This window comes from Mus musculus, chromosome 8, assembly GCF_000001635.26.
Source record: "Mus musculus strain C57BL/6J chromosome 8, GRCm38.p6 C57BL/6J".
Lineage (NCBI taxonomy): Eukaryota > Metazoa > Chordata > Mammalia > Rodentia > Muridae > Mus > Mus musculus.
The window spans coordinates 122443635-122465684 of NC_000074.6; the positions used below are offsets into that span (position 1 = coordinate 122443635).

Here is a 22050-nt window from a genome sequence, read left to right on the forward strand (position 1 = left end):
GGAGGTGGTATCTGCGCAGGCGTAGGAGGCCTCCTTCTTACAAAGGTTCCTCCTTCTGGCACAAGCACCACTGGATAGCCTGAGTGACCGTCGGGACAGCGGGGCCATCTGCTGCTGAAACAGCGGAGCTGAAAAAGGATACGCATCTAGCCTCTACGCTGCATGAAAAGCTCACTAGACGGTGAATCCGGAGGGATCCGCAGCCCAAGGTCGCGCCCGAGCCCCACATCCTGGAATCTTCTACATTCACAATCTGACTTCTCTTGTCACAACCTCCAGTCTCCTGGTCCCACAGTCTGGGGTCTCACAGCTTGCCTGAGGTGTCCAGCCGCCGCGCCGGCGGATGTACTGCATCCGAGATGGGCATTTTCTCTCCCAAGCTCCACACAAGCAAGAATTTTGTCGTTTTTTTTTTTTTTTTTTCCGTAGCTGAAATGGATCGGCACATTTCTGTGTCATTCTTACGGTACAGTTTAGTGACCTTTAGTATATTTACTTGATACAACCGTCACCTCTGTTTCCAGAACTAACCATCCATTCTCCAACAGAAACAGATACAACTTCCTGGTTCCACCTCCTGTAAAATCGTGGCTGTTGAATGGCTTAGAGTTCCGAAGATGTGCGAGCACACGATACCCACCCAGGCCACCAGTTCTGTTCCTAGGAGTGTGGATGGTACCTAATCCTTTCACAGCCTTCTGGCTGACATTTTCTACACAGTGAATGGGAGTTGCTTTTTTTTTCCATGCTGCTTTTTCTACGTCTGAGTTTCTTGGACACTTTCCAGCTGCACACCAAAACAGCTTCCTTGTTTGTCTAGACCGTCGGTAATTGACTCAAGCCGTCCCCCTTGGAAGCCATGCACCGGACTTTCCTTGCATTGTGTATAAGAGTGCTTGCGTAGATTCCTAGAAGTGGATGAACCAGCCAAGCAGCTATGTGCCTGGGGCGATGTTGATAGCTGTTGGCCGGCTGCCATCTTGGAAGCTGGATCGATTGCTCAGCTCTCTCTGCTAGAGCGAGAGTGTGTGAATAGGCCTTCTGCGCCACAGTAGACAGCCTGTCAGTCAGGCTGACAGCTGACCAATGGGAGTTCACTATTGTTTCCTTGTGGCTTGTGAGATGGCTCGTATTTTCAATTTCTCTTGCAATAACTTTTCTGCTTCATACACACACACACACACACACACACACACACACACACACACACCAGCAGAAAGGTGGTGTGTTTAATCCCAACACTCAGGAGGCAGAGGTCAGGTGGATTTCTGTAAATTCCAGGGCAGCCTGATCTACAGAGTAAGTTCCAGGGCTACACAGAAACCATGTCTTGAAAAAACCTAAATAAATAAACCCAAAGAAGAAGAAGGGGGGAGGATGTCTCTGTGAGTTCAAGGCCAGCCAGAAGTTCACTGTGAGATCCTGTCTCTAAAAAATAAAAACAATAAGTTAAAGAAAGAAGAGAACAATTAATTTACTCCGGAATGAATAGTTTCACCCATGGGTATTTTTGTACATTATCAGGTACAGAGACCAAGGTCACCTCATGAGCTGAAGGACACCAGTACCTGAAACCCCATATACTTTGAAGCTAAGAGTCAGTAGTAGGTCATCTCTCTACTCATCAAATGTTGTAAATGTCTGTCATGTTTGTGAAGTTCACTGTTAGGTCAGGGATACACACATGCATGAGACATGAAGGGAGGAGAGTCCACCAGGGCTGAGTGACCATCTGCTTGCACCTCAGAGCTTGGTCTGAACAGGCCAGCAGAGGGGACCAACGTGCAGCTGTGGTTCCCAGCCCAGGCACTGGGGACAGAAAACCTCTAAAAGCAACCTCAAAAGGGAGGATGCTGTTTGTGGATTTCTGTGCCCCTGTCGCTTGTCCCTTTGAACTCAGTTCCCTAGAGAAGTCTTCAGAGGTCAGAGTTGTTCCAGAGCACCTGGCCGGCCTGGGTAACCATAGAGACTGGTAGAGAGGTAGATTTCATCCAAGGGTTCTGGTTCCTTGTCAAAAACAAAAACAAAAAAAACAAGAAACAGCTCAGTGCAGGGCTGGCTGGCATGCGCAGCCAATCATGTGGGTGACTGTAGGCTGGCAGCTGTGTTTAGGGGGGCTAAGGTAGCAAAGGTCCGAGGGGAGGTTTGGGGCCTGGGCAGAACTAGGGGAGGAAGGAAAGTTGCATTGAGCAGAGGGGAAGGAGAAATGGTCGGGCCCACCCCAGGCTGGAATTTCCTTGCCCTGCCACAAGAAGCAAATCCCTTCCTTCCTCAGGCCGGGAGGGTCGTCACCAAGCCCTCCTCTGACCTGTGCGGGTTCCTGGGCACCAGCCCTCAGGAGTCATTGTTCCTTCCTTCCCGCTCCCCCTGGCTTGTTCTTTGCCTGGATTTTGGCCCCTGTCACTTGGCCCTGACAAATCAGGCCACTGCACTGGGCGACCTCTAAAGGCCCTCCTTTGTTTGGCCTCTGTGACCACAGCCCAACATGGCCTTTAAACAGGTATGCGCCAAACTTCCACATCTTCAGGAGTTAGGCAGCCTTACCTGAGCAGCCAGCCACTCCTTCCAAACAGCTGTATGCAATTCTGCCAAAAGTGCATGTAGCGTCACATCTTGGAGAGGAGCTGGAGTATTTGTGTGGGGAAGACTAGGGTGGGAGGTGTCCAGCTACATAGCCACAGCAGGGGACAGGGACTGGAGGTGGGGTGGGGTGGGGCATCATCTGTGCTGGGTGCAGACCCACCAGTGCGGCTGCTTTGACTTCACCCATGTTCCTGCCTATAACCCATTACCCATTGCTCTATCAGTAAGCCAAATAAACTTGTTAATTCCTCCGTGTGAACTTTGATGGAACTGTTCCTTAGTTTATCCAAGAAACCCTTAGTGAGAGGGGGTAGACATTGTTTATGTCTCCCCTAGGGAAGGCATTTTTGTCACCCAGCATAGTCAGTCGTCTGGCAGGATACAATAAAAGCAAGGTTGAGTGCGGGAAGAAGAGCACTGGTGTTGGCCCTGAGGTGGGCAATGAGACTGGCAGCTCAAGCTGTGCTACTTAAGGGGAAAGGACATATTGGCATGGTTTCCTATACCCATGAGGCCGTGGTATGTCCCCTTTGAGTATAGCTCATAGGGCAGCAAGACATGGGGATGTCTGTGGGGAAGATCTGGTGACAGTGGTCCTTACTTAGGTGTTAACAAGGGGCATGAGAGCCCAATGGCTGAGGTTTGCCCAGGGACCATGGAGATGCTTTGAGGACAGCTAAGGATCTAGAACAGCCCCTGGGAGTGATGGGGTGGGGTGGGGTGTAGCAAGCTGCTGCAGAGGCAGCCTAGACACTGCGAAGGTTAACAAGACCTACCTGAGGCTATGGTGGCAGCCAGGAGGGAAAGACATCACAGGATAAAGGGAGGAAGGCAGAGGTGGCTGACGTCTGTCCTCTGTGCTGGCCTCCAATCTGGAGAGGAAATGGGATAAAGAGAGAAGAGATGGTGGTATTAGCTCCCATCTTCTCAGAGCTTAGCTAAAGGGTAAAGAAAACTTAAATCAGGTCTGCATTGAAGAGCCCCTTCTGGAAGCCCGGAATCCACAGAAGGCTTCTGGTAGTCGAGATGAAGAGAGTAAAAGAGGCAGAAAACAGCGGTCAGAAAGGGGAGACTCTGGTCCAGTTCGCAGACATGGGGGACTTAGCAAGGGCCTGCTGGGGGAGACCATAGCAATCAGAGTACTCAGCACTGGAATTCAGCACTAGGGAAAAAGCGGACACTGAACCGTCTCTCACAGACTGATACAAGCGGCTGTGGGCTACAGGGACAGGTGGGATCCACGCGAGCGCGTGAAGAAGCAGAGACACTGAGCACGGTTACGCTAGGTTATGCATCCTCTAGGCTCACACGCTATAGGCAATAAGACTAAGACACTCGGATCCTCCAAAGCCTTTACTACTTCTTCACAAGGATCCCTCCCCACATCCATCTCCGGAGCACAAGTTACATTCCTGAGGCGGCACATGAGGCATCCACCCCATGGGCTGGCTCATGAGAGCCATCAGAGAGGAGGACACCTCCACAAGCATTGGGCTGAAGGCAAGTCCTTAGGGCATTGTCTTAATTAGCAATTAGTAGGGGGGGGTGATCCCACTGGGGAGGGCAATTCCATTGTGGGGGTATCACCCCTGGGCTGGTGGTCCTGGGTTCTATAAGAAAGCAGGCTGAGCAAGCCATGGGGAGCAAGTCAGCACCCCCTTCATGGCCTCTGCATCAGCTCCTGCCTCCAGGCACCTCCCTGGTTTGAGTTCCACCATTGGCTTCTGAAGCCAAATAAATCCTTTCCTCCCCAAGTTGCTTTTATTCATAGTGTTTCACCACAGCGATAGAAACACCAAGACACGTGATCATCAGCATGGAGGTCCTCTGGACACTGAGGGCTGGAGAGCCACAGAGACTAGAGCTCAGGGGATCTCAGAATGAGGGAAGCGATGTTTAGTGCCCAGGGCACTTGGGCTGAGAAGTCAGTGTTCACTAGATACTCAAGGAGAAGCTGGATCCATCAGGGACCTCGGATCTGGCTTGGAGCTCTGTGACTTTGCTGGGCCCTTGGTGGGAGGGGGGACGGGACAGGATCCTTATGAAGAAAGAAAGGCTTTGGAGGACCTGAGTGGGACTATCACCTACAGCGTGTGAGCATAGAGGATGTGTAACCTAGCGGAGATACAAGAACCAAAGCAGTGGAAAAAACTGGGTTTTTTTTTGTTTGTTTGTTTTGTTTTTTGCCTTTTGCTTTTTTGTTTGTTTGTGTTTTTGAGACAAGGTTTCTCTGTGTAGCCCTGGCTGTCCTGGAACTGACGGTGTAGACCAAGCAGGCCTCGAACTCAGAAATCCACCTGCCTCTGCCTCCTAAGTGCTAGGATTAAAGGTGTGCGCCACCACTGCCTGGCTCTGGTCTGGGTTTTTAAAGCAAAAGTAGCAAGATGTGCCTGAGTTCTAAGGGGGTGGGGGGAATTCTATACTAAGGAGCTGCTGGAAGGCTTTGAAGTCTGGGGAGGGTTTACAGAAGGCATTGTGGTCAAATCATCCAGGCGAAAGTGATCAAGTCTGTGCCAGGGGTAGGTAATTTTCTATCTCCTGACTAAGCAGGGAATGTTCCCCTCCTACAACACGTTACAATAGGGGTCGAGCCCATTTGTCCAGCCAAGACCACCTCCAGTAGCCAGGTGTGATGGATAGAGAAATGGCTGCCCTTACAGTCACCGTGCCAGCCCAAACAGAGCCTCTCGGACCCAGGGAGCCATGAGGGGCAGCAGGGGAGAGCAGGGCCTGGGTAGAGGTGAGCAACTTGAGCCAGCCCCACTGAGTTCACCAGGATGGGGAGGCTCCAGAGAAGACTTACAGCATGTGGAGGTGGAAGGCTCAGAGAGTGACTGAGGACTGTGGAGGGAGCATATTAGCACGTCCTATCTACACCCAACCCTGATCTGTGGAGGAAGAGATTGGTTCTAGTGGATGGAGGGCTCTTTCCATGCTGTGAGATCTCCCTTCCATTTGACTTCGGAATCTTCCTCATTGTGAACTTCGATGATAACCGGACACTTGTGGTGAGCTTTCGGAGTTTGATGCTGGCCACCAATCATTATGTCATGGAGGTTCAGGCCTTGGCATTGTGGTGTGTCTTGATCATCGCCCAGGAAAAGGCATAGATGACAGAATGCTAAGCTCTGAGTGTTTTTGCAGATTCGGAAACCCTTTGGAGATGTGTGACTGCCCCAGGAGGAGCAAGTCGAGGAAATCAGGCCTAAAGGTGACAGGGCCAGGTGCAGCTGTGACATTCTTGGAAGTTTTATAGTTGGGAAGACACAGATGCTACCACCAAGGTGACTGAGACAAAGCCTGCAATTACTTGGGTCTGGGTCTGTAAATGTTAACGATGAACAGGAGTGGGTATCTTTTATCTTTTAAAGATTTATTTATTATTATATGTAAGTACACTGTAGCTGTCTTCAGACACACCAGAAGAGGGTGTCAGATCTCCTTACGGATGGTTGTGAGCCACCATGTAGTTGCTGGGATTTGAACTCAGAACCTTCAGAAGAGCAGTCGGGTGCTCTTACTCGCTGAGCCATCCCTCCAGCTCAGAAGTGGGTATCTTGTGAGAGTGGAAACAGGTGTTCCCTGAAGCTATAAAGTGGTTGTGTTGTTTGATTGTTTGTTTATTTGTTTGTTTAGAGACAGGGTCTCACTATGTGGCCTTGGCTGGCCTCCAACTTACAGAGATCCTCCTGCCTCTGTGTCACAAGTAAAGTTGTATGCCACCATGCCCACGCCATAAAGTTGACTGAGAATCCCAGTGCCAGCGACGGGTACCTCCCTAGCAGTTGTTGGCTGAAGAGGCCCCCAAAGGTAACAGCTATTGTCACAGTTGCTGGCTCTATTTTAGAACTAAATGGTAAGACCTTAGGGATGAAGACACTTTACGCCCTGGTTGCAGATTTGGAGAAATGAAGCTAGGACTCAGCTGGAAGGATCTCCTCCCTGCGAGCTAGCCTGGGTGCCAGACCAGACGTTACTACTAAGGATGCTGGGGAGGATTAAGACCAAAATTCCTACTTAGTTGTGGACCCTGCGTCCTTCACAATGCAGCAGTGAGTGCAATAGGCACTCAGCAGCTGTGAATAAAGCTTTCTAAGCCAGATGTGGTGGCGCACGCCTTTAATCCCAGCACTCAGGAGGCAGAGACAGGTGGATGTCTGTGAGTTTCATGCCTGGCTGGTGTGCATAGAGAATTCCAGGACAACAGGGCACATATAGAGACAAGAACAACTCCCCTCCCAACTTTATGAATGTACTTAAGGCCCTTCCAGAGGAGATTCATTTCCGGTACTGGGAACTTAGACAAAATCCTTTCACCAAGGAAGTCATAGGCTCCGGTAAAGAAATGGCTGGTATTGGTATTGGGGTGTCCTGATTTTTCAAGGCATGAAATCTGGCCTCCTAGAATGACCATTGTGTTGAAGGGGCAGGACTGTGCTCTGGCCCGGTCTAAGGTGCAGTCACACTGTGTGGTTTTAGGACCTTGTGGATCTTTTATCTGCCCTTACTCCCCTTTCTGTCTTTTCCCTGGGTCTGTGGCCACGCTAGGACTGTCTTCTACTGCTACACTATGTCCCCACTTCAGAGATCTATAAAGATATACAACTCAGAGCCAAGGGTAAAACCCAGGGCTTCCATGTGTTCTGTTACTGAAGATATTTTTGCTTGGTGTTCTCTTTAATTCTTTTACATTGAACTTTGGTTCTCTTTAAGGAATCTTTTATGTATACATGTCTATATGCTACATGTCTGGAAGCCGGTGGGGAGAGGGGCCATCGGATCCCTGAAGCTGGAATTATCTGCTCTTGTAATTTGTCTGATGTCTCTGTTTTAACCCACAAGCCATGTGTCCAGTCCCAGCAGTTTTAGACATGGAGAAGCTGGCTATATGATTAACTCAGCAGACACGGGATGTTCTGGGCTGGGCTTCAGGGGTGTGGCCGCTTACCTCGGCAACCATGTACTCTTGCTTGGATGTTCCGCTACACAGTCACAGCAGCCTGGAAACTTGTGTTCCATCAGGTTCAGCCAGGGGGCTATTCTTAGCCACGTGGGCGCGGCCAGGAGTAGATGCTCTGGGTATAGATAGTAACAAGTGGGCTATTTCAGGTATCTGGAGAACCCCCTAGAATATTCCAGGCCAAAAATGCTATTTATATAACCCACCAGGCTTCTGGAAGCAAAAGCTATAACCTTCGTGTCTCTTTGGCTTTCTGAAGAGGCTTCTTTCAGCAGGGCTGTGGGGACAGGGACCGGGTCATCCAAAGGCCTGCTGTCCCTCAAGCACCTGTTTCCAGAAAGCCAGGGATGTTCTTTGCTTTCAACCCTGACTGGGAGAGCAGTGGTTCTCCTCAGACCCTAGCTGTTCTCTCAGCAGGCACTGTCCTGTGGCCTCCTGGAAGGGCAGCCAGCACTCTGGGGAGACAGCTTCCAGATGTGGTGGGTGACATATTTATCTCCTCCTGAATTTCACTGAGCTTGCAGACTTCTGCTTCCCATAGACATCAAAGGGCTGTGACTAAATCCTTTTCCCTTCTCTCCCGGGCCCCTTGTCTCTCCTTGTCCCCTTGCTCCCATTTTGGAGAGCGGTTCTACCAAAAGGCCTAGTTTTCTCAAAAGTTCGTCCTTAGGAGGACAAGTGGGACTTTCAGAAGTAATTCTGTAGAAGGTGACAGGCAAGGAAGAAAAGCAACCCCATAGAAGGCCGCCTAAGCACACTGGGACGGACACCCTCTTTCTGACCCTCATTCTGGTTTTTTTTTTTTTTTTTTTTTTTTTTTTTGGTTTTTCGAGACAGGGTTTCTCTGTAGCCCTGGCTGTCCTGGAACTCACTTTGTAGACCAGGCTGGCCTCAAACTCAGAAATCCGCCTGCCTCTGCCTCCCGAGTGCTGGGATTAAAGGCGTGCGCCACCACGCCCGGCCCCTGACCCTCATTCTGCATGTCAGGGACTGGGCCTAGAAGTTAAGTGAGAACGCCGCCCCCCCCCCCACCCGCACCCCGTTCCTTTGCTGTGCCAGGCTGGCTGGGCAGGCGCAGGTGTCTGCTCAGCTGCTGCAGCCTGACTGAAGCCTGGCCCGCAGAGTGGAAAGCGTCCTCTGTTCATTTCGTATCAGTTCCCTGGCAGGTACCCTCCTCGCACTTCTCTGCCAACCCCCACCCTCTGCTACCTCAGCCATCCATCAGCCCAGATATAAATACAAGAGCATTTTCCATGGGCTAGAACCAAGGGGGGGGGGACATTCCACTTTATTTTGGGCTGTGAGATTCCCTGCTTCATACCCGACAGGTGTGACAGCCCCATTTAGACATGGGAAGCCAGAAATAGAACACAATCTACAATATAGCTTCCTTTGGGCATCTGGATGCTATTTTAAAAGAACATTCCTGTGAGGTACCCAGGCTCAAGTTGGTTGGGGTTCTGAGGGCCCCTCCGCCAGGGGAATCTTGACCTGGTGCTGAAGGACCAGACATTTGGGGACAAGATTCCTTTCTTGCTTTGACAGAGAGATAAAGAGGAGGTGGGGGTGGGGTAGGGGCTTCTTACCCACAATCTTTGAAGCTATTTCTGACACCTGACTACCCCATGATTCAAGACGGACTCATAAGTACACCCCACCCCGCCCCACCTTGCTCTAAGAGTGAGGGCCAGGTAGGGTGACTTCTCAAACTACATGTTCTTAGATGTTTGGGCTTAACAGCAGCCCCACCCCCACCCCAAATCCATGTCAAAATCCTAACCTGCTGAAGACCCTTAGAAAGTGGGTCTTTGCAGCTGCTAAAGATGAGGTCCTGTCCACAGGCATAGGGCAGTGTGACGGCAGAGACAGGGGACCTCCTACACAACAAGAACAAAATCCACCTCCTGCCTTTGAAGCCACTTTGGGCTGGGACTTCTGGCTTCCAGAACTTTCGATGGGTGGGCGCATTTCCATTCAGAGGGTGCCTTCGAGCCCACTTCCTGCCTCCCATGTAGGGGGGAGAGGGTCTTGATCTGGGAACATGAGTGTGTCTGTGTGTCTCAAAAGTGTGTTCCTCTACCAGCGGGCAAAGGTCTGGTGCTGTCAGTATGTAGCCTTCTCCCTCACAGGAGTGTGGATACAGCATTTATGTGATTGCAGTCACTCCTGGTCTAGAAGCCCAAGCTCAAGGTCAAGTTTCTAAGCCAGGTATGTTGCTCATCCCTGCAACCCAGCTGAGGAGGCTGAGGCAGAAAGACTGCAGTGAGCTCAAGGTCACCTGTGGCCTATAGACTGAGACTGTCTCCAAACAAATAGGTCAAGCTTTGTCTGGGAGGTTCCAAAGGCCAGCAAAGCACAGCTAGATGCTCACTACCAAGTCTGGCCTGAAGCAGCCGCAAAACCAGAGGCTAAGGTACCCGAAGGCTAAAGACCCCATGGGCTTTCCTAACCGCTCGATTTCCCACATAAAGGTTTAGCAGGCTCCTGGAAGCTTAGGAGAAGGTGGGAACCCTTAAGACTGGGCCTGGACCAAGGTGGCTGACACATCTCCCTTGTTCTGGGCCAGGAGTGGAGTGGCTGAGAGACTGTTAACTAAAGATATGTCAAGAATTCTCTCTGCCGGATTCTGTGGGTCTCCTTTCTCTGCCCAAATCCAACATGAGTCAGTCAGAACCACTGGAAGAACCAAGTTCTGCTCTCTCCTGTGCTTGGGACGCTACTCAACTACTAGCCACCCTACCAGTTCTTCCATCCGAGCATCCTTCATGGGTCCTTAACCCTGCTGCTAGCGTACCCCCAACATCATTCCTCCAGGTCACTTCATGCAGTTTCTCTTCTAGATTTCTGAACCTGAAGGCCGCAGGTTCGCCTGCACACAGGCCTCTGAAATGCTCGGACATGATGCCCTCCATCTCCTGTCTGCTCTGTGCCCAGAAGGGTCCAAGTTATCCAAATCCTGGTGCCCCTGGAGAATTCTGCCTCCTCCACAGATCCAGGGCATTGGTAAAGACTCGAGACGTCAAGGCTCAAGACAGGAGACCTGAGCGTGGAGGCTCTTTATTACACATAGCTGCTCTCCTGAGACGTTAACCAGCCACCGAGGCCAGCCCCAAGCAGGACAACAGTGCTGAGGACAGATGAGGTGGGACCTGGCTTTAGCCCACTCCTCCCTGGCCCTGCCTCATCTTACAGGGTGGGGCCAGGGTGTACCTGTGCTTGTGTATATACACGCATGTGTACATAAGGGGCAGGAGAAAATGTGTCTCTGACCCCGAGGTGAAGGCAACTGAGCCTGGCGCTAAGAGGTAGCTATGCTTGCCAAGGTTGTGCACACACTGTGCTCTCAAGTAAAAATGGTCATTCCAAGCTGCACACAAGGGGACCCAGGTGTCATGGTGGATTTTGTCCAGTGTTAGCTATTTCCCAATAGGCGCTCCTTTTTGGAACAGGTCCAGCAGACAGGCCAAACTGAAAAAACGGAACTGTTGGTTCTTATTTTGGTGAGCCTCCTGGTGATAAGTCTCCTCGGAACACAGGCCTTAGGGGAAGATGCCCGAAGGCTCCACTGGGCTTGGTTCTGGCAGGACACAGGTAACAGTGAACTGGGCCCTGTCCTGGATGACAGAACCACTGAGAGGATTGTCGGGTTTGGCCCCTCCACCCTGCTGTGCCCACCTAGGGGCCAGGACAGCAGCCGGCTTCCTCATGCCGCGCCAAGAGAGACATGCGGGAGAAGGCCTTGGGGCACACGGCGCACCTGTACTTCTTGGTACCAACGTGAGTCTGCAGGTGAGCCCTCAGGTTGGAGCGGTCAGCGAAGGCCCTGCTGCAGTGAGAACAGGTATAGGGCTTCTCACCTGTGGGAGGAAGAAGGGAGGTCAGGCGAGCAGCCACCGCCAGGACAATCCCACAGATGGTGGCCAAAGGTGAAATGTCACTGTTGACCAATGAGTAACTTGCCCCTGTCCTTCAGATGTTCACCATAGTCCAAGCACCCAAGGCCAGAGCCCTTTGGACAATCCATCTGTCACTCAGAGCAGGATCACAGCATCAGAGGATCTTCTGAGGCAAAGGCAGTGTGGCTGCCATGTCTCTACCAATCCCCAAGTGCTCAGTTCTGACCGTGAGAAGCAGCGGGAGCCCCCGCAGCTTCCTGGCCACTGGCGGGTGTAATATTGAGCCACTGTGAAGGCAGAGCTGGGTGGAGTAGCTAGACTCCTAGACACAGGCACCATTTGCAATCAGGACCAGCCACCAAGGATGGAGATAGGATCGTTCTGCTAAGACCTTGGCTTTCAGAATAACCCTCCCAAGAGGAAGGGGAGAGGGCCATTGAGAAGTGTCTGTCTGGTTCTGCAGCCTACAAGAGGCACTTGCACCCTAACTGGTTACAGATCTCCAAGTCCAGAGTCTGTCCTTCCTGTGGGACTACACTCCTTCACCTTCACAGACGTCCCTGGCCCTGAAGCCACGAGATGTCATTCAGAGACACCTGCTTCCTAGGCTCCTCCCTCCAACCCTACTCAGAAATCAGGCCTTTACAGAGATAACAGTTAAGATGAGGCCATCTGAGCAAATCCTAGCTCTGTGAGTTACAGGGGTCTCCCTCCCCTTAGGGCAGAGAGACATACCCAGGGGAGAAGGCTTCAGGAAGGCAAAAAGACAGATACACAGATATGGCCATTTGCCAATGAGTAGGGTGGCTGTCAGGAGACCAGAGAGGCAAGAACTGTCATCCCTACAGCCTTTGAGGAGAATGTGGCTTGGCCATGCCTGGGGTTGAGGTTTCTGGCCTCAAGACCTTGAGGGGACATTTCCATGCAGATCTTTATCTATGGGGGAGTGTGTCTGCAGCTGCAGGAGGGGCAAGGACCCTGCCAACCAGGAGATCAGCCCCTCCCCCAACCTGGATCCTTCTCTGGGACGGCAATACCGCCCCTCCTACCTGTATGGGTGCGGATGTGACCCTGGAGCAGCCAGGGTCTGGAGAAGGCCTTGCCGCACACCTTACAGATGCAGGGCAGCGTGTGGGTGCGGATATGCATCTTGAGGGCACCCAGGCTGGCATACTCCTTGTCACAGTACCTGCAGGTGAAGGCGCGCCCAGTCGGCAGGTGACAGTGCAGCTGCTGGTGCCTGGCCAGGCCAGCCAGCGTATGATACGGCCTGTGGCAGTGGATGCACTCAAAGCTACCTGGGACTCGAGATGTCCCCTCAGCCCTGAGATGTTCATTTAGAGCTCCGTCTGGGCCCAGGATTGGGGGCCAGCGTGTGGGCAGCACCAACAGCGGGGGTAGAGTGAAGCTGTCTTTAAGAGTCACACTGGGGGCCTGGGCAGCCCGAGGGCCCACCCAGCTGGTTTCCTGAGGTTCTGGGCCAGAGACTCCCAGAGTTTCTCTGTGATTCGGCAGAAGAGGCAGGGAGATGCAGGCAACGGCAGAGGTACTGTCCCAAGGCTGTAGGGGGTCACTGGGATTGCAAGGGGCCTCCTCATCTGGCAGGTGGCGGGATCCTGCCAACTCCTTGCAGGCAGAGCAGGAGCCATTAGCTTCTAAAAGGGCAGAGGGGAGAGATAACACATAGGGAGACATGAGGTTCCAAGGCTTGAGCTTCCGAGCCTCTGTTCACTTACCTGACCATAGTCTTGCAGCCAGCAAGAAGCCAGAGGAACGCATGCCTACCATGAGCCCATCATTCCTACAGCAGCCAGAGTCCTCACCTTCATATACGTTCTGGTCCAGAGAGTTGGTAAGGGGAGGTAAGGGTTGAGGAATGCCTGAACTAGACATATCCAGATACCAGAAGGTGAACTGGTCTTGTTTAAAATGAGGGAAGTATCTTCCGGAACCTCGAGTACTCAGGAACATAAACAGCTGCAAAGCCAGGCATGCGGCTAGACACTCAGCATCCAGGAGACTGTCAGGAGGATTTCAAATCTGAGCCAGCCTGGGCTACATAGGGAAGAGACCTCAAGAATCAGCTCTCCATGGGACTCCTTGCTCAAGTCTGGGCAGCTTGTCTAAGGAGCTCCAGTCCTCCTATACAGATGTATGCTCTCGGAACTAAAAGAACCTGGTAAAGCCAGCCAGCCACCCCCACAGCAGTCAGCCTCCACTCACCCACCGCAGGGTCACCCTTGTGGCGTCTCCTTGAGTGTGTCATGATGTGCTGTGCGCGGCCACATCCCTGGCCACTCAACAGCACACCCTTGCTACCCTGTATGCGTGCATGAACAGGCCCAGCCGGGCAGGCAGCTGCAGGTGGTGGCCGCAGCTTAACTAGGCAGCATCAGCTCCAGTCGGGGCTTAGTGTGCCCTTTGGTGGTGGCTCCTGTATTTGTGGCCAGAATTTCGTGTGTTTAATCAAACAATGCTGGTATCCCTCCCGACACACAGGAGAGACCAGGCTGCAAATAAAGAGGCAAATTCTGGATTCCCCAAAGACAGAAGCACCAATCAGCCCTCCCTCTGCCTCTCCTGCCACACGCGCTGAGCCAGATCTCTACCGCTTTTTCTAAGTTGATGCAAAGGCTTTGGGTAGGCATGGCAGTTCACAGGATGGGAGGGACCATTCCCAAAGGAAATGTTTGATTAGAAATTAGCCTAGGTACAAAGGGAGTTTTACAGCTCTGCTATGTAAAGTCTAACAGCACAATTTAAAAATAGGTACAAAAGGGTAGGAGGCACAGCTCAGCTGGTAGGGCGCTTGCCTAGGACTCAAGGTGTCCCGGGTTCCTTCTCCAAACTGGGTGTAACGGTGCACATCTGTAATCCTAATTAGGAAGGCAGAGGCAGGAGGATCGGAAGCCGAAAGTCATCCTCAGCCACAAAGAGTTCAAGGTTAGCCTGGGATGATACATGGGACACCTACCCCTCAAAAACAGGGGCTATAGGAATCTCTCTTTCTCCAAAGACAATACACAGGTTGGCAAGATGGCTGAGCAGGTAGACTTGCTTGCAGCCAAGTCTGCCAACCTGAGTCTTATATCCCCAACCCATAAGATGAAAGAGGAAAGCTACGTGCGTGTCATCTCTGACGTCCACACACATCCCATGATATATGTCTCTACACCCAAATAATATTAAGTTTTTGTTGTTGTTATTTTTGTTTTTTCGAGACAGGGTTTCTCTGTTCAGCCCTGGCTGTCCTGGAACTCACTCTGTAGACCAGGCTGGTCTCGAACTCAGAAATCTGCCAGCCTCTGCCTATCCAGTGCTGGGATTAAAGGTGTGCGCCACCACTACCCCTCAAGTTTTCTTAATTAAAAAAGAGTAACATATTTAAAAAGCATATGGGCAGTGTGCACACGAGGAAATATCCATCATTAGGCACCGAAAAGATGCAAATTAAAACCACATCAAGGTAGCATGTTTTACTTCAGGGATGGCTAGAACTTGCAAGAAGAGACAAGTGCTGGCAAGGCTGTGGGAGAACCAGGAAGTTAAATCCCATTACTTTCTCCCTACCAGACATATTGCTCCTAATTATATAGCCAGGGAATCATACTCTGGATTGAAGGAGGAGAGAGCAGGACTGCTAAGAGACTCTGTCAGCAGAGTTCTGGACCACAGAACGTGGGAAGTTTCCCTGGGGTCCTGTCGGAAGGAAAGTCTCCACCTCTACCACCAAGGTACTGCCAGGTTCAGACACTGCGTTCTGTGTCCACTCCACAGGCAGAGGAAAGCAACCTCATGCAGGTGGGAGCGACCATGGCTTCTGCATATGCCTTTCCTATGTTGTCTTGCACTTTGGTGATTTCTGCAGCTTTGGTTTGCCGGGAGATGAGGGTATCAATGCCCCGTGGCTTGAGGAATCCCTGAAGCCCCTTCGGAGGAGGGAAGGAGAACTCCAGGCCTCAGCACCTCAGTATACTCTAGGGAGACATCATAATAGGAAGAGAGTCACTGGGACCATGGGGGCCTGGGAAAGCCAAGAGCGACCGCTAAAGGGCATTAAGGCTACTCTGGGAACCTCCTGTCCGAAACAGGGCCCTGCAGGACCTGATTTGCCCATTTAAGAGGTAAGCTGGGGAGCTGGGCGTGGTGGTGCACGCCTTTAATCCCAGCACTTGGGAGGCAGAGGTAGGTGGATTTCTGAGTTCGAGGCCAGCCTGGTTTACAAAGTGAGTTCCAGGACAGCCAGGGCTACACAGAGAAACCCTGTCTCGAAAAACCAAAAAAAAAAAAAAAGGAAGTAAGCTGGTATGTGCTCTCCAAGTGCAATCTAAGGTTTTAACTCTTAAAACAATGGCCTAGGGCCAGAGGCATGGCTCAGTGGTAAGTGCTTGACTAGTCTTGTGTGGGGCATTGATTCTATCCTCCATACAAGGAAAAAAAACTACATTCACTATAAGTACAACTTTCTACCTCCTCTGTAAGGAGACCCAACCACCCAACCAAAAGAAAAATCACACTCTAATAGCGTCTGTTATAGAACTGCTGTTGGTGACTCACTAAATTGAATCAAAAATGTCTCCCCCACCCCCAAGAGCAGGGTCCTAGATAGCACCCCCTGGTGGCAGCAGAGGTGATGATGGGGCCTGATCCAAGAACTCCCACCAGCTGGGGCTATATGAGGGGTGCTGGCCTGAGGCCCGACATCCAAAGTGTCCCGAGGCACTGGGCAACTTCCTAGTAGGTCTTTCTCTGAGAAGTTGCCCACCTGAGTGGGGGTAGCTCTGACCATCAGGCTGGCTCTGAAGATTAAGGGTTCTCTTCTCAGGTGCTCAGACCTAAAGCCCCTGAACCTAGCCGTAAAGGTGGACAACTGAGCCTGTTGTGTGGAGGTCGGCTCTTCCTTGGTCACTGCACCAGGAGAGCAAGGAGGCTTCTGGGAAGAGCGAAGACCACCAGAGGTTGTTTGCTCTATCAATGAGCTCACCACCCACGAGGCAGGATGCTCTGGGGGAGTCCTGCCTTTTCTCACCAGCCACCATCTGCGGGTAGGACAAGTTTCCTGGCCTTGTGGTTAGTGAGACCTTCTTTAGGTGGGTGTATACAGCGCCTGGGACATACTTTAAGTTTGGACCCTTCCAGACCTGCACAGAGAGGACTTCAGGACTTCAGCTGAGCAGTCCGCAGGGAGAGCTCCGGGGAGATCTGGGGCTCAGGAAACTTTGCCAAGTGGGGAGCCCAAGGCATGCCCGAATCTTCTGAAGCAGAGAAGTTAGTTGCCCTGGGCACATCCCTCTTAGAGCCCCAGTCTTAAGCCAGAAGGGGAACCTCCTCCTCTGTTGAAATGGAAAACTCTAGCCCCTTCCCCTCTCACCTGGGGCAGGTGTGACCCAGCTCCCAAGGACTTCCCAGCTGCCTCCAGCCCCGAAGCGCTGCGAGCTGGGGGCGGAGATCCGGCCAACCCCTACCTCTCAGTGTCTCCAGTTTCCCGTAGTTGGGGACCCTGTGACTGGAGTGCGTTTTCACCAGGAAGGAGCGCGGCATGGTCCCCTCCCGAGAGCAGGCAGAGTCTAGCCAGAGCCTGCAGCGGGATTACCGACTGCAGAGTCTGGCGGCGCCGGCGGGCCGCGCGGCCGGCAGGTGCGAGAAGGGTCAGGCTCATTAGCATAGCGCACCACCTCAGCCAACCAGCGCGGAGCACGGCGGGGCGGGGCCGCGAAGCCACGCCCAGGACAGGTGCGCGGGCGGGGAACCCGCCGCGTGGTCGGCGGTGTCTGCCCCACGGGACTCCGCTGGCCCGCGTCATGGTCACGCACCGACCCCGCGGGGGCTCGCCATCGACCTGCCCTGGATGAAAGAGCAGAGTTCAGGGTTAGGTGACAGGTGCCAGCCAACTTGGCCGAGCAGAGTCCCTAACCTCTCCAGCATCCTTTATAATCCATGCCCAGGAGAGTCGGAACAGCCCTGTCTGGTTGTCTAGGCTCTCCGTGTGGATGTTTACGACGTTAGAGTCTGGTGGGACAGTCTCTGGGGTAGGTGGACAGAGCACCAACTGGGTGTGTCTGTCTGTGGCTGAGTAGCAGGGCTGTGTGGCCAGAACTGAACTTTACCCTATAACCCCACATTCCTTGGCATCTGTGGGCTGAGGTGGGAAGGGAAGGTGAGTCGGCAGCGTAGGAGACAGTGGGGGAAGGGGCCTGAGTCACCCTGGCGTTCACATTCACGGTTGCAGGGCACGGTAGCTGGTGTCATTCCGTTTCTGGGAGAAAAGCAAGGTTCTGAGAGTTCTGTGGTCGACAGAACTGGTAACATTAGCCCACACTCCTGGCTGGTCAGATGTGGCTGCAAGTACTCTTTTGTTATGGTGTAATTGTGTGGAAATAGGGCATCTGTGGGAAGGCTATCTGAGGACACATTCCTGCTGGCTGCCCATTCCCCTGTACCTTGGATTTGTAAGTAGCCTTTTTTGTAACCTCTCCCCTTCCAGGCATAGATAAAAAGCCTATGGTTCCTAAACCGGCTTGCACTTGCATATCCTTCCTGTCCACCCACACAATGCGTAGCCTTGGGCTGACTCTCCCAGCTCATCTCCTAACCTCCTTAAAGAGGGATGATCTGGCCTGCTTGAGGGGAACTGCCAGTTTCATGAAAGGTGCTGGGCCCACCTTTGAGGCGGGGCCCCAATAGGCTTCTGACATTCATAAGCCATTACCGTGAAGGAAATTGGAGATCCCCACTTCTCTGAGCCCCCTCACCTTGCTGCTGTGCAAGTTCATTCTTCAGCTATGACTCACAGTTACAGGCCAGCAGGCTTCATGCAGCCCCAGGGAAGAGGTAGTAGCTGTCTCCAGCACTGGGGTTTAAAATTCTTAAGCCCACGGCTGTGGGAAGCCTTCCCAGCGGGAGAGAGGCTTGCCTCAGCCAACACAAGCCTCTTCAGGGCTTTTCCTAAAAAGGCTGAGACAAGCTGTCTGTTGCCTACGCACGCTGTGTTGCTCCTTCAGCAGAAGTACAGGTTTGGGAACCACGCAGGGCCCCACGCAGATCTCAGCCACCCCCAGAAGCACATGGAGCGGGCCACAGGAAAACCAGCAGCCCTGACAATAGTGAGGTACACTCACCCAACAACTCCACCTGCTTCCTCACAGGGGGCTCCCACCGACCGGCCCACAGGAGGAGATGCAGTCTGTTTATGCCTTGGTCCCTGGTATATTGCCAGAGCTAATAGATAGTGTCACTCATGGGTCGGACTGTGTCTATTCAATGTATTCAACTGTGTGATTTAATTCAGATGCTAAATCTTTACAGATGTTGCAGATTCAAGAGAGCTTAACCCACTGATTAATGTCCTAGCAAAGAGGGCAATGGGACTTTGGTGTGCACAGGGGTGGTGGGAGAGTTGGGATAGAGGCTTAAGGCCTGAGTGGTTAGCAACGAGGGAGCCCTTGTCCCCTTCCCTTGCTGATACACCTCCATGTTGGACTTCTGGCCTCCAAATACGTTTCTGGTGTTCTCTCAGAGGAACACTCTGTGGTATGCCATTCCAGAGGACCGCGATAACTTGCACTGATGACATCCTGAAAGCATTGGGTCAGCAGACTGGGTCTGCCCTCCAGAAGTCCAGCAGACTGCCCATCACAGCCTCCGTGGGGGACACAGCTGTCATGGCCCCGCTCTCAGGGCCACAACCTTCCTTCCCTGTGGTTTCCCGGGGTGTCTGGAGTTCAGAACTGTGCATTGATTAAGGGAGGTGTGATCTGCAGATAGCCTCACCAGTCCATCTTCCTCCTGCTCTTCCCGGAGGAAAAGCTCAGAATGAGGGTGGAGGCGGGCTCAGCCTCCCCACTCCCTTGGCCTGACACTGAGTGCAAGGATTGCTGCAGAGGGTCTTTGATCTACAGAAGGCGTTCCGCTCGCTATCAAGAGATTTCAGTTGGAAATAGCCTTTGTAGAGGGAGTCCTTGAACAGCGCCAGGTCTGGACACCATTGTGTGCGGGTGAAGCCTTTTTCTCCGGTGTTTTCAGTGCTCAGAAGGGGGCAGAGAGCGCTGACATCTCACAGAGCAGGAACCAACACGAGGACAGACTGTGTTACTGCCCGTCACCGAGGCCTGGCCCACCCTGGCGTTTCATATACAGGGAGACTTTCTCAACCTCCTCCTGACATCAGATCTTTAGCTGAGGGTCTGGGGTCCCTGCAGGCACCTTGGTTTCCAGGTGGGCTGAGTAGAAAGGCTCCACCCTGTCCTCCCCCACCCCATACAAGCTTGAAACAGGCTCTCCAAAATCCCTTCAAGTAATGGGAATGAGCTCAGATTGGGGGAGGGGGGTTCCTGCACTAAGTAGGTGATACCACATACCACACAAATGTGTGTGAAGGATTCTGGGAAGGCAAGACTCCTGTAGCTGGGTATGGTGGTGGATGGATGAAGTGTGGCTAGGCTAGGCACTGGTTAATTGGTTCAAAGGTGAGGCTCTGAGGCATGCCGTGCTACAGCCTTACAATCACACACAGTCTGCTCTGGTGCTTCCGGGATCTCCTAAGACCCAGGGATCGCTGGCCAGTTCCTCGGAGACCCAAAGCTGAGGAGCCCCATGCTCTGGATTTTTGCCTCTGGTGACCACACGACCCTTTCCTAAGAGGAAAGTCCAGGAATGTGTGACAAGGGTGTTTGCTTTCTAGGAAGCAGGGTGCTAGCTTCCGGTGCTGTTGCATAACTTGAAACTACAGGCATGTTGCTGCCAGCCCAGGTTTCTGACACCCTAGATGCCATAGGGCACAGCAGCATGAGTTGGAGAGGATGGCTGAGTGGGCGGGAGAGTCACAGGGGAGTCCTAGGTGACTTCCTGATACTGCTAGAATAGTCCAAGGTGGAAGAATAGTCCTTAGCTAACTGAACTTTCAGCCTAGAGAGGGTGAGACACATCTTAGGCAGGAACCACCCGATTGTAGACACGGTGCTGCTTTGCTCTCTGCCTGGGGAGACTGTCCCCTCCCCCCTCTGGCAAGTGACTATGTGGCAATAGGTTTGTGTGTAATACTCTCAAGAAAGGTCATGACCCCTGCTCTTAGGGGCCACGTATTAATTTGGCAGATCTCAGCTACTTGTCTCCCTGAGGTGGAATGCTCTGAAGAGAGTGCACACTTAGGAAGGTGTGGGAGAATGGTAAGAAGACATCTCTCCTCTTGTTTCCCTCTCTCCACTCTGGGACTGCTTTGCCTGGGGCAGGAAGTGGGAACCCAGTACAGAAGAGGATAGTAGCTAGTCACGTGGGACACAGGAAAGGGGTCCCTTGTTGCCCCCTTGCTTCAGCTCCCGTCAGCAGCAGGGTGTGGCTCTTCCTCTCCTGTAGTGGCAGCTGTGGGCTTTTGATTTCTTTTAAAATAAACACAGAAATATCGTCTGAATGTGCTTTTGTTTTAATCCCAGGTGTGCGATGTGGGGCGGCTTCAGGCTGCCCACAGCAGCTGATTGTGATCTGCCTCGTGCTCTGACAGATGTGTGGTTTTGCCAGCTGCAGAGAGTTTCTGCAACTGTGTGAATTCTGGGTCTATAAATGCTAGGGCCTGAAAGAGGCAGAGTTGATGGTTGGTTGAAGTTTGTTAGTAGTTGTGCTCAAAGAAGAAACAAAAGGAAAGAAATCAGATTCAGGTATCTCTTTTCCCTCTATCCTTGTTTCTCTTCTGTCTAGTGTTAGGGGGTGAAACTAGGGCAGGGTGGGGGAAATAAAGGGTGGGAAAAGAATCTCCAACAAAGGACCAAAGACAGCTATACTCTCCCCCTTCCCCAGGCCTCTTGAGGGATGAGGCCAGATACCCAGTGTACAAGGGCTAATGAGTCCACACTTAACTGGTGAGTTCGCAGATCTATTACTGCCTGTGCTGTCTAGGAAGCAGAGCACAGCCAGGAGAGCAGGCTGCCCTGTGCCTCTTGATTAGATGTGCAGTGTGACCACAGTGGACTAACGGCTTCCCCATCTTCCATTCCTTCTTCGCTTTCCCCAACCCCCACGGGTTTGCAGACCCTGCAGTTTTGAGGATCCTCAGAGACTGGGCTTACCCCGTGGCCTCCACAGATGCAGCACAGAGAACTCAGGAAACAAGCCACGTGCAGGGCTGTTGCTGAGGTCAGGGCTGCTCCCGAGGTCAGGGCCTGCTGGGACTGGCTTGGAGCTGGGACTGAGTTTCCTGGTCACCCAGGGATCGTGCCCTCTGAGTGCCATGCCTGTGTCACTGTGGTCAGTCCTGGGCCTGTATGAGCACCACTTTAGCTCAGGACAGTGAGTGACTGCCCAACAAGTGGTAGGCTTAGCTGGCAGCCAGGGACGAGCACAAGCTAGCCCTGCTCTGAGGCCTCTCAGATGTAGTTGACACTCAATGACAATAACTAGTAGAAGAGGGTGGTCTTGCTGTGGCACTGCTGGTCTGGAACCTGACATTGCCCGCAAGGGCCCCCAACCCCACATAAGTGTTAAGTGGAACAACAGAGACCTGCCTGTTCATGGGCGCCACCTATGAACAAAGTGGGACAGTAAGGAGTCCCTCTGGGCAGACATGCCTGTACATCTGCTCTCGTGAACCTGGCTGCTGAGGGTCTCTTGAGCTTTTTATTG

The 22050-nt window shown here is 52.5% G+C and overlaps 1 protein-coding gene and 2 long non-coding RNA genes across 4 annotated transcripts; 1 reads left to right on the forward strand and 2 right to left on the reverse strand.

Annotated features, from left to right (window-relative positions):
• Positions 1 to 21: 21 nt before the first annotated feature.
• 9330133O14Rik (RIKEN cDNA 9330133O14 gene) lies at positions 22 to 2842 on the forward strand. Its single transcript, NR_045696.1, has one exon. It is a non-coding gene; the product is annotated as an RIKEN cDNA 9330133O14 gene (long non-coding RNA).
• Gm20735 (predicted gene, 20735) lies at positions 1634 to 7688 on the reverse strand. Its single transcript, NR_015497.2, has 3 exons — positions 7532 to 7688; positions 3360 to 3455; positions 1634 to 2007 (listed from the first exon to the last, which is right to left on the reverse strand). It is a non-coding gene; the product is annotated as a predicted gene, 20735 (long non-coding RNA).
• Positions 7689 to 10569: 2881 nt separating this feature from the next.
• Positions 10570 to 17175, reverse strand: Snai3 (snail family zinc finger 3). 2 transcript variants are annotated; one of them, XM_006531074.4, is made up of 4 exons: positions 16905 to 17175; positions 12489 to 13094; positions 11301 to 11400; positions 10570 to 11157 (listed from the first exon to the last, which is right to left on the reverse strand). In XM_006531074.4, exons 1-4 carry the CDS (start codon positions 16978 to 16980, stop codon positions 10956 to 10958), a joined length of 984 nt encoding a protein of 327 aa, XP_006531137.1. In that variant the 5' UTR covers positions 16981 to 17175; the 3' UTR covers positions 10570 to 10955. The 2 variants fall into 2 exon arrangements, with proteins under 2 accessions (XP_006531137.1, NP_038942.1); NM_013914.3 differs by having other exon boundaries at positions 10571 to 11400; positions 16905 to 17055.
• Positions 17176 to 22050: the final 4875 nt, after the last annotated feature.